The sequence below is a fragment of the Abramis brama genome, assembly GCF_963993115.1.
Source record: "Abramis brama genome assembly, chromosome: 6".
Classification (NCBI taxonomy): domain Eukaryota; kingdom Metazoa; phylum Chordata; class Actinopteri; order Cypriniformes; family Leuciscidae; genus Abramis; species Abramis brama.
This window is the reverse complement of record NC_139968.1, coordinates 11891333-11903334: the sequence shown is the minus strand read 5'-3', so window position 1 is coordinate 11903334 and position 12002 is coordinate 11891333. Positions and strand designations below refer to the sequence as shown.

The following is a 12002-nucleotide window of genomic DNA, read 5'->3' as shown; positions in this document are numbered from 1 at the left end:
ACACTACATTTGAGCATATAGATTATAGATTTTATCGACAACAACTAAGAACAAACTATTGATAACTTACCCCACATAAGTTAAAAACATGCGTAATGAATGTCTCTATTGACTGGCCTACTCTATCTGTCTGACACCTGAGCTCTAATGCTGCGTTCACACGGGCGTCGGTGTTATGCTTCTCATTTACTTTGAATGGGTGACGTCATGTGTTGCCGAACTGAATTGTGGGCTCCGTTGTGTCACTGGCGTTGCTCGAGGAAGAAGTTGAAAACGTTAAGCGTCAGCGCAGGCGTAAGCCAATCAGATCGCTTATGCAAATACCCTAGCGCAGACGTTAACCAATTACATTTATGCAACACCAGAAAAGTAATGTGAAGCGTTAAGGCCCGTTCACACCAAGGATGATAACTATAAAGATAACGATAAAAATATAATTCTAAAAATCGTTCTCCATATTAAAGAATAACAGAGTTCACACCACAACTATAACGATAAAGATATGAGGAACGATATCGTTGGGATCACTTTCAGAACGATTTTTTTCCAGCTGTCGAATGATAAAACACTGACAGCCAATCAGAATCCATTCTAATTTAAAGGTCTCGCGCATTTAAAATGGCAGATGACATTGCAGAAAAGTTAATCGTCGAGGTACAAAAAAATCCTCCACTGTTTGACAAGTCAAACCCCCTTTTCAAGGATACGTTAAAAAAGATGGATATATGGAAAGCAATCGGTCGTATCCTGGGAATAAATGGTGAGAAGTATTAACGATGAGATATTATGCAGTTTAGCATAGTGTAACAAAATTACCTCAGGTAGGCTATCCTGTATCCAGCGCTAGTTTTGACAACATTGCTGAAGTTGCAGTGAAAAAGGCATTGTATACATAAAGGTGTTGACTAGGCGATGTTTTTATCCCATCATTGACTTCGTCAGCTAAATTCACTGATAGATTAGATCGATTACACTAGACTTGCTAGATTCACTGTTTAGATGCGCTCGGAACATAGCATGCATAGCAGCAGGTCATCCATTTTCGCTACTTTGAAACCGCAGCGCGGGCGCGCGCGTGCTTAGAATAAAAAGACCGTTATCGTCGTTGGTGTGGACGCATATATAGTTATCTTTATCGTTATCTTTATAGTTATCGTGCTTGGTGTGAACGGGCCTTTACGCTGCATCACACGGGGCATCAGCGTCTTAAACTTAGTGCTTCCGCTGTTGCTTGAATGTAATTGGCTAATGTCTGCGCTAGGGTATTTGCATAGATGATCTGATAGGCTGACGCCTGCGTTGACGCTTAAAGTTTTCAACTTCTGCCACGAACAACGCCGGTGACGCAACAGAGCCCACAATTCAGTTCGGTAATGCATGACATCACCCATTGAAAGTAAATGAGAAGCGTTAACGCCTACCAATGTATGAATGCAGCATAGTAGAGGAAGAGGAATAGAGAAGGGGAAGATATGCATTTGACTGTGACATTTTCTGTACATTTGACGTCAAACAACAGACCGGGCCATCTGACCAATCAGAGCAGAGTAGACCAATCACAACAAACTGGGCCATCTGACCAATCAGAGCAGAGTAGACCAATCACAACAGACTGAACCATCTGACCAATCAGATCAGAGTAGACCAATCACAACAGACTGGGCCGTTTGACCAATCAGATCAGAGTAGGGTCACAGAAAGGAGGGGTTTAGAGAGACTGAATCCTTTATCAAAACGTTTCAGAGACTGAGAAAAGAGGTGTCAGTGTCATTCTGTTTGTACTGTGGAAGCTTCTGTCACCAAAACAAATTCCTTGTATGTGCAAACACACCTGGCAATATAGCTCTATAGGTTGTTATTCATCAGCGGAGACAGTTTTCAAAAAAATGAATCCGGTCCTTACTTTTGGATAGTTCGCGAGTCAACGGTGCACGTTAGCCTGCCATTAAAAACAGTTTTACCCACTCCACAGTACACCAAAAGCAAATAAATTATAACGCCAGACTATCGATGTAAATGTCTATTAAGAGAATAATGTTAGAAATCAAAGTACTCTTGTATCTCAATAATCTGCGGCAGGTAAATGCACTTGCGTGATTATTATGTGGACCGGCTCTCTCGGTTTCCTAGGTAACCAAATATAACTCCGCAGCTGCTGTAGACTGCTTATAAATACAGGGAACAAATTATAACTAATGCAATGTGATGAAAGGGTAGTTTGATTTCTAACATTATTCTCTCAACAGACATTACATCGATAGTCTGGCATTATAATTTATTTGCTTTTGGTGTACTGTGGAGTGGGTAAAACTGTTTTTAATGGCAGGCTAACGTGCACCGTTGACTCGCGCTAGCCTAGCATAGGCGAACTATCCAAAAGTAAGGACTGGATGATTTTTTTTTTAAAACTGTCTCCACTGATGAATAACAACCAGGCTCACTTGAAAATGAGGTCCGATGTTGAAAATCCTGAACCACCCCTTTAAATGGTTTAACAGCAGGACTATGAATTTTATTTTTACATTGCTAAAAGTAAATATTTCAATTCTTTCTGTGTTTACAGGTGCTGTATTGTTTTAGTTCCTCTGTTAATGGTGTTTAATGAAGGTGAGCACTAAAGGATCTTTACAGGATCAATGACATGTTTAGGCCTCGTTTACACTGTCAGTGAAATGTGACCCAATTCAGATTTTTTGCTCATATGTGACACAGATCAGATGTGTTCTATGACAGTGTAAACAGGAAAAAAACGCATGCATTCGAATATTTCGAAATCGGTTCCAGGCCTCGTTCATATGTGGAAATAAATCAGATATAAATCAGATATGTGCCAATGCGACTGTCATGTAAACAGGCAGACTGGATTTTCTGAGGCATTAGGCTACGTATCCATGGTTTAGGTCGTGTGTCCACCAAAGTGTTTTTTCACGTGGCTGGCGTGTTTTTTCAATTGTTTTCAATGGGAGCGCTGCGTTTTTAAAACGCCATGAGCGTAACGAGGCACTGAACGTCTTTTTCACGCTGAAGCGCTGAGTGCTCAACTTTGGGTAAAACGCAGCGCTCATCACTGTCACTTTTTACCCAACCGTCCAATCACAGTGGAGGAGGGGCGGGACTAATACCACACCGACCAACCGCCACATTCTGCTTGTACAACGTCAACAGACGACAACAACAAGCATAATAACGGAACAAAATCATTAAAAACAAGAGCCAGAAAAAATACATTACATTGTATCGACATTGTTATATAGAATCAACACAGAAACTAAATATGTGTGAATTTTTTTTTTTTGTTATGATACGGAATATCCGCGAAAGTGTTACTAGCATCTCATTTCACACATATTTTGTTTCTGTGTTGATTCTATATTAAAATGTCGATACAATGTAATGTATTTTCTCTGGCTCTTGTTTTAAATGATTTTGTTCCATTATTATGCTTGTTGTTGTCGTCTGTTGACATTGTACAAGCAGAATGTGGCGGTTGGTCGGAGTGGTATTAGTCCCGCCCCTCCTCCACTGTGATTGGACGGCTGGGTAAAAAGTGACATTGATGAGCGCTGCGTTTTACCCAAAGTTGAACATTCTTCAACTCTCGGCGACCTGTAAAAAACGCCGAACGCTCAGCGCTTCAGCGTGAAAAAGACGCTCAGCACCTCGTTATGCTCATGGCGTTTTAAAAACGCGGCGCTCCCACTGAAAACAATTGAAAAAACACGCCAGCCGCATGAAATAACGCTTTGGTGGACACACGGCCTTACTGACGAGAGAAACCCCAACGCTCATCTGCAAAGGGACGGAATGGCCCTGCGAAACGTCGTGTCGTCGTAGGAGAGGGATGTGTGGACACACGTTGACACAACATATCAAAGGTTGGCTTGCTCATCCTAAAATTTCAGACCCACTGCTCCTCGTTAAAGCCTCACTATCTCATGAAAGAGCATATCTATAGCAGAAATTTAAATTCTCGTGACATTTACGGCAAACATATTTTTTGCGTGCATATGATACGCACTTTATGCTGTGTAGTAGGTACACACGCACTCCACACCCCTAATTCTACCCAAGGGGTTACAGTGCGTATCATGCACGCAAAAACAATTTTTGGCGTATAAATAGCACGATAAATAAAATTTGTGCTATAGATCCGCACTTTCATGAGATTGTGTTGTTCCCACCAGTCATCCTGAGATCTCTCTCACACACAATAACTGAAGCATATGCGCAGGCTGCAATGATGCCCCATTTCGTCCTCCTCTGCCTCAAAATCATGATGAAGTTTGGTGAAATTCGCATACATATCGCAAAGCTAGCATCAAGCATATTTTGCGTTCATCCATCTGTGCAAGAATGCGCGATGTTTCAGATAGTATGTCAAGTGTAAACATATTAATCGGATATGGGTCACAATTGAAAGAACGTGTAAACGGACGGTAAAAAAAAAAATCGGATATAGGCAACCAATCAGAATTCGGCATCAAGACCTGCTGTAAACGAGGAAAGTGTCCATGATAAAGAAAAGGAAATATCTTTTGAATATCTAGTTTAAAACACAAGCATTAATTCATGTCTTTGCATTAAAACCATGTTTGTTTATTATTATAACTTCTCTCTGTTTTCAGCGTCTCTGGTCACTGTTGAGGGTTTAATCGGAGGTTCTGTCGTTTTACCGTGTTCATCTGAAGCACCTCCGATTACAGTTCAAGATATCAATGTGCATTGGAGACAACATAACAGAGTGGAAGTGTTAGACATTATTAAGGGTAAAGTCTCTGGAGGAGGACAGGATCAATCATACAAGAACAGAGCTGAAACCTTCCCTGAAGAGAATAAGAAAGGAAACTTCTCACTCAGACTCAACAATCTTCAGTACAGTGACAGAGGAAAGTACCAGTGCTACATCGTAGAGGAATCAGACATTCAGACTGTAGAGCTTCTCATCGAAGGTTTGTGATATTTTTTTGGTTACACAATTTTGATGGTCCACTTTAGACATTCTGTCCACTATAAGTAATTTCAATTTATTTATATTCTCATTTAACTTACTCTCATTAGAGTATTAGTAGATTAGAGTAGTACGTTAGGTTAGAGTTTGGTGTTAGAGTTCGGGTTAGTTGACGTACTGTAGATGCAAAGTTACTAGAAATATATATTATATATATTCTTAGAAATATATTTTTTCTATTCATGTTGGTTTTCAAAAACTTTTAGAATATTATACAAAAAAGTAATGAGGTGTAACAATCAAGTAAATATATAACAGTGTGTATACAACTATATATATTTTTAAAGGCTTGATATGGTTTCAAATTAAAATTATTTTTTTAATTTTAGATTTGATATCTATTAAAGTCAATGTTTTTGCAGAGTCCTCTGGCTGAGAATAAACTCTAGTGTAAAGATGCCATTCAGTCAACAGTCATAAAGCAAATTCCTGTGTTTCATGCAAGAAAAAGTTTATTATTATTATTATTATTATTATTATTATTCTCTGTTTTCAGTGCCTTTCCAGAACCCAGTTGTGGGTGATATTGGAGGTTCTGCTGTTTTACCTTGTTCTTCTAGAGAACGTCCACTTACAACTGAAGACATAACAGTCAGTTGGAGATACAATAAGACCTTGAAAGTGTTTGACATTATTAAGGGTAAAGTCTCTGTGCAAGAACAGGATTCAGTGTTCAGGAACAGAACTGAAACCTTCCCTCAGGAATATCTGAATGGAAACTTCTTACTCAAACTCAACAATCTTCAACGCAGTGATACGGGAATCTACAAATGCTACATCACGAATGAATTTCTAATTAAAAGTGTGAAACTAGGTTTGTGAAAAAGACGTTTGATTCATTTAAACTAATAATGTTGATTTTAATTGAGAATGAGATCGTTTTTGAGACCTCTTTTAAAACACAATGAAATGTTTTCACCTGTTTTTACTGAATCTAATGCATTTGTCTTTGTGTCCACCAGAAATAAACCGAGGAGCTCAATCGAGATCTGAGAAGATTTTACTTGTAGTGCCTTTTCTTTCTGTTTCCATTCTGCTCTTTATGTAAGCACTGACAGAAGGAACTACAGTATAGCAATGTGTTTGTTCTTCTTCAGCTGAGTCCGTGACCATTTTCAAGAAACGGCTGAAGACGCATCTTTTTCGGCAACACTTGATCCATTAATACTAACACTTTCTTTTCTTTTTTCCCCCCTTCTCTTCTATTCTATATGTTGTCCTATTGTTAGTTTAATTGCTTCTGTTGCTCTCCTCATTTGTTAGTCACATTGGATAAAAGCATCTGCTAAATGAATAAATGTAAATGTAAATCTCAAGGTGATGATACACAGGACAACTTTTTGAGCAATGTTGCTGGGCAATGTTGCCGAGCGATTGTTACTTGGGCACTTTCCCATTGAAAATGGGCAATACATTTCTATCTGGATAATTTAGATCGGTCGTGGTCCCTGTGTCTTATCTGGTTGCCCGTTGACGGCAACATTGCCCAGCAATATTGCTCAAAAAGTTGCCCTGTGTATCATCACCTTCAGTTGCGCAGGTGGTGAATGTTTTAACGCTGCGTTACAATGAGCCCCTATTAGAACTATGCTATTCTATTCTATACTTTATGAATTCTACTGAGAAACCATGAGAAAAGGGTGAATAAAGACTGAGATATAGATATAGCTGTGTTTTGTGGTGTGTTTGTTGTCAAACTAAAAAATTACTTATTTTTAATTAGTAAAAAAAATAATTATTTTATATGAAAAAGTTAATCGTTTTTTATTGAAAAATATTTTAATTTGTCTTGTATATATTTTTTGATTAGATCAGATAAAATTGTTATCTGTCATATGGTCATGTTATAATGTACCCCACCTATGGGGCATGTTGTCACAGTTCACTTCCATTCTTTCGGGGTAAATCAAGAAACAAATATACACTTTATTAATTAAACAAAACCACATAATTGTACTTGACGTGTGAAATTAATTTTGGGAAAAAAATATTCTCTGAATCTTAAGTGGATTTACACAAACTGAGAAAGTGTTAGTTTGATAGAAGTTAGAATTAGTTTATGGAACCTTGAGTCTCAGACCTTTCCAACAATATGAGATTTGTCAAGATTAGAAAAAGGTTCGATTATAAAATTGTGCAGTAAAATGTGAAACATGACACTGACCACTAGGGGGAGGTTTTAAAATACCGTTTCCATGGTAACGCAATGTCCAATTTCAATCAATAGGATGCTTTTTTTAACGTTTAAGCTTCCAAATTATATCTAATTTATGATAACTAAAATATGTGATAGTGTAAACACTCTGATACTATATGTTTTTATAGGTTATAACCACTGATCTATATAATGACATTATATATAGATCAGTGGTTATAACTTAAAATACAACTTATATTTTTTACCTTAAAAATGTTGAAGATCTGGTTAACACTGTAAATAAGTAATTAATAATGGCCTCCAGAGGGTGACAAAGCTTTGATAAGAAAAAATTGCATTTGCAACAATTTGCTCTTGTTTAGTTAACATGTTTGCATGTTTTAGTTAACATTTAATTTACCATAAACTTAAGCATCACGCAAGGATGGCTATAAAAAGATATTACTGTACAGAGAGAGAGAATATATTTTTGCTTTCTTAGTGGCACCACAATTAAAAACAGCCTGATGGCTTTATTGACATGAAACTTGCAGTTCAATAATCATGTTGATATTCTGATTATTAGTAGATCTTCTGATTTGGTGAGATCAACACAGTGAAGGACTCGTCTGAAGAAATTGGCACATCATTTTATATTTGGAGGTGGGGTGATGTAATAATAAAAAGATTCTACATAATTTTAACCACCCGAATCGTCCTTCTCAATAATTGTTCCATCCAGACCTTTTCTGGACTGTGTGTTCATGTGCCGCTTAAAGGTGCTCTAAGCGATGTCACATGTTTTTTAGGCTGAAACATTTTTTGTCACATACAGCAAACATCTCCTCACTATCCGCTAACTGCCTGTCCCCTGAACACACTGTCGACAGCCCAGGCTCCACAAACGGCAACAAAAACAAACTGGCCCAGCCTGGACCACGAAACATAACAAACAGTGTTCCAGCCAATAACCGACAAGAATGATTTGGGGGTGGGGGTTGAGGGGTTAGTGCGCATGCACATGAAGGGGGTGTGGGGAGTGGAGGAGAGAACAGCATGAAGAGGGAAGTTAGCTAGAGGAGAGATGTCCTAGACAACGACAGTGACTAACGTTTGAATTATATTCTCTTGAATTTTGATATGGCTGACACACGACCAAAGAGATGACGTTCCGATGAACAAATAGCAAAGAAGAGGGAAAAGCACAGAAGGGATGAGGAGGAGGGAGGGTCGAGCTAGCCTCCGTTTTGTTTGACAATACTTCGAACGTCAACAAGAAGTGACGTCACCCAACATCACCCAACATTACTAAGAGCACCTTGAACTTAACAACTTTTCATCTTACACAAAACAAAATTTCCCCATTCCTATACTGCGCCTAATCGTAGTTTTAGATGATGCTACAATATTCATCACAAGGCTGGAATTTACTAAGCTCAATGTAGCGCTTACACACAACTTTATTACGTCCCATGAGTTTCATCGATTCCAGCCATTGACTCTCAATTCCCAATCCCTCTGAATTGAAGAATCAACTTTTTATGGAATCGAGTCCCAGCCCTACTCCATATTTCAGTGCACAAAGATACTTTTCTGAAGTCGTTTTCTCAGACATCTGCAGCTTGTGTACAAGATAGTTGGGGTTTGAGGGCCTGAACTACAGACCTATAGAGGAAATGTTTTAAAAATACAAATATACCGCACCTACATGTATTTAAATCCAAATTACATTTGATTGTTTTTTAAAGGCTTTAAATTAAAAAAATAGTATTTTGTATTTCAAATAGGCCTCCGTATTTCAAATACATGTATCTTAAATAATCACTATATGAACTGAGTATTACAGATGTTCGCTTAACAACATAACTCATGTCCTAAAAACTAATTCCGCCCGAAAAGCAACTGTATTACATACAGCTAACTTATAATATTACTGATTATCCAAATATTACACGTTTTGCTACGGTGGTTTGACTTTGATCACACTAATTTTTAATTATTGAATCCGTGCCTTTAATTGTTGAAGCGTGCCATATTTTTTTTTTTTTTTAATCGAATCTGCACTTAAAAATGCGAAAGCAAAACAGGGACGTACACCTCGTGAACTGGAACGGATTTTAGGGTCATTCAGACTGTGATGTTGATCAGAACTCTGCTAGTCTTTAACATATTTGCTATTAAATATCGACTTCGGAGAGAAATATATTTTGAGATTACTACGCAAAAACAACTGTTTTATGAGAAAAATCACGGACTATTTTGCGACAGGTTTGAATTATTTTACGGCACTACCAATGCACTCCTATAGACCTTATGCACCAGAGAAACGAGGGCGCCGCCATCTTTAGAATATTGTCTTTTAACTTCAGTTTTTGTGGTCGCTCTGTATATTTCTATGGCGCTGCTGTCCAGGAGTAATTAGCTTTTGAAGTGGATTTACTTAATGTAAAGTTAACGAAAGTTATTATGAGGACTGTAATGTTTAAAGCATATGACTTAACAAATGTCAGTCAATCAGGGAATATTTTAAACGAGCCGTTCATTAATAAACACACAAAATCGCTGTGAAAATACAGACCAGAAGTCAAAAGACAACGAGCGCAGCGCTGAAAAGGGGCGGGGCTACATAAGGTCTATAGGATCTGAAACGTTACTAGTTAACTGAAAGTGTAATAGTTTACCATTACATGCTTTCAATAGTGTTGAACATCTCCTCAATGATGCGAACACTTCCCAATCACAATCTTTTTTTGGCCATTTTTTATAAATGCGCCAGACAATTTAAGAAACCTTTTAAACATTAGATATATTTGTCATTGAACCTTGTAAGTCATGATAATCAGGTATGTGAGATGATTTATTTTCATGTCACACTGCATTATATATAGATAATACATGTCACTTGGGCTAAAGCGGCTAAATGCTTAAAAAGTCTAAACTTTATCATTGTAGCCCACCCGATACTGGACAAAGATAAATAATAAGATAAACATTTAAAATGTTTTTAGTGAAGAGTAAAGGGGGAAAGTACTGAAATGTTTTAGTTTTCTGATATGTGACCCTGGACTACAAAACCAGTCACATGGGTCAATTTCTTGCAATTGAGATTTATACATAATCTGAAGGCTGAATAAATAAGATTTCCATTGATGTGTGGTTTGTTAGGATATGACAATTTTTGGCTGAGATACATCTATTATGAAAATCTGGAATCTGAGGGTGCAAAAAAATCAAAACATTGAGAAAATCTCCTTTAAACTTGTCCATTTATGTTCACGATAGTGCTGCATTCACTCACAAAAATGCATGTTTTATATATTTACGGTAGGAAATTTACAAAATATCTTCATGGAACATGATCTTTACTTAATATCCTAATGATTTTTGGCATAAAAGAAAAATCGATAATTTTGACCGATACATTGTATTGATGTGGATGTAGAAGTTATCCTGGTATTAGCCTATTTGTAATTTCTGACATTCTGGGCACAGTTGCAACAAACCCAATGCAATACAATACAATGTGTATTTTTTCAAGTAGTGAAATTCAACAAGCTTTTTTTGTTTCAAAAAGATTCGTCATTATTTTATATTATTTTAATTTTTGTTGAGGTAACAACATCTTTATGTCATGACCATGCAATGTGAATTCATGGTCTTGTGACTAAGTCAACCAAACATGGACATCCTGGTCACTATACATACGTGGTGAACACGTCTCTTCATGCTCATGGTCAATAGAGTAGCCTATACTTTGAAAGGTTTGTGCGAGATGGAGCGTAATGGAGAATACTTATACACATCTTTTTTGCCAGACTTCCACAAACCGTTTATACTTTATATTTATAAATAATTTCACCTCATATGTCATGATCATCAGGTATACAATCTAATTACTCTTGTCAAATAGATCACACAGAATTAGGTATAAATTGAAATTGAAAAAGCAGTACATTCGAATTTAGGGGAAAAGCATATGCTTGCTACATACTAATGTATTTGCACTACGACATTGGAAACAACAAAATAGTTTATTCTCTAGTATCAATTTAGCTTGGAAGTCAAGCTTGGAATGCTAAAAAGAGATTTTTTTAACCAGTTTTGGAGTGTAAAGAGAAAAAATGTCTAGAGAGTATGCTGGAGTAGCATGACTAACATGTTTGAACTTGTAAGGTACAACTAAAGGCACACACTTTCCCTTACTACTCCAGTGTATGATTGCAGAAAATAAAACATTTAAAAAAATGTAACCATAGAATGCAAATAACTATTCTAATAAAAAAGATATGTACCTACCGAACTGTGACTGGAACCTGCTGTTTAAATGACTGATCACTCACAAAATCCACTGTAGCTGATACTCAAACAGAATCACTTCCTTAGTAAAAAAAATTAAAACACTTTCCTTCGTCTCATGTACAAATGGTCCCGCCCACACAACAGCAAAGGTCTCTTTACATACCCTATCAGTGGTTTTATAAGTGACATATAAAGAGTCATGCCTGGGTCACATTTCACACCAGAATCAGAAAGAAAGGTGATTTGTTATTTAAGATTTGTCATTATTCATGTCATCTCAATCTAGATGCTCACGAGTTTTAAGAAAAAAAAAAAATCATTAGTTAATCTTTTCCCACAGACTTTGCTCTGTTGTTCCCCTCGTGCAGTTTCACATCCTTTTTATGCGTTCCCACATGGGATGATCGAAACACAAATCTTCTTCTACATCCTCAGTTTATTGGTCAGCTACAGTTCAAATAATCTGCTTGTTATGCATATGCATTCAAAATTGAATGCAAACAAACACTTTCAAAATTGCTTGAATAAACAACTGATCAGATTATCATAAGACACTGT

The 12002-nt window shown here is 37.1% G+C and overlaps 1 protein-coding gene across 1 annotated transcript; it reads left to right on the top strand.

Annotated features, from left to right (window-relative positions):
- The first annotated feature begins 2532 nt into the window (after window positions 1-2532).
- On the top strand, window positions 2533-6114 carry LOC311085609 (CD276 antigen-like). The gene is made up of 4 exons (XM_084118145.1): window positions 2533-2607; window positions 4626-4949; window positions 5505-5822; window positions 5971-6114. Exons 1-4 carry the CDS (start codon window positions 2592-2594, stop codon window positions 6054-6056), a joined length of 744 nt encoding a protein of 247 aa, XP_083974271.1. The 5' UTR covers window positions 2533-2591; the 3' UTR covers window positions 6057-6114.
- Window positions 6115-12002: the final 5888 nt, after the last annotated feature.

Excerpts from the sequence above, each read along its gene's own strand:
- LOC311085609 (XM_084118145.1), top strand. Across the intron at positions 4,950-5,504 it reads TGTAGAGCTTCTCATCGAAG|TGCCTTTCCAGAACCCAGTT; the intron begins GTTTGTGATATT and ends CTCTGTTTTCAG. Across the intron at positions 5,823-5,970 it reads AATTAAAAGTGTGAAACTAG|AAATAAACCGAGGAGCTCAA; the intron begins GTTTGTGAAAAA and ends TGTGTCCACCAG.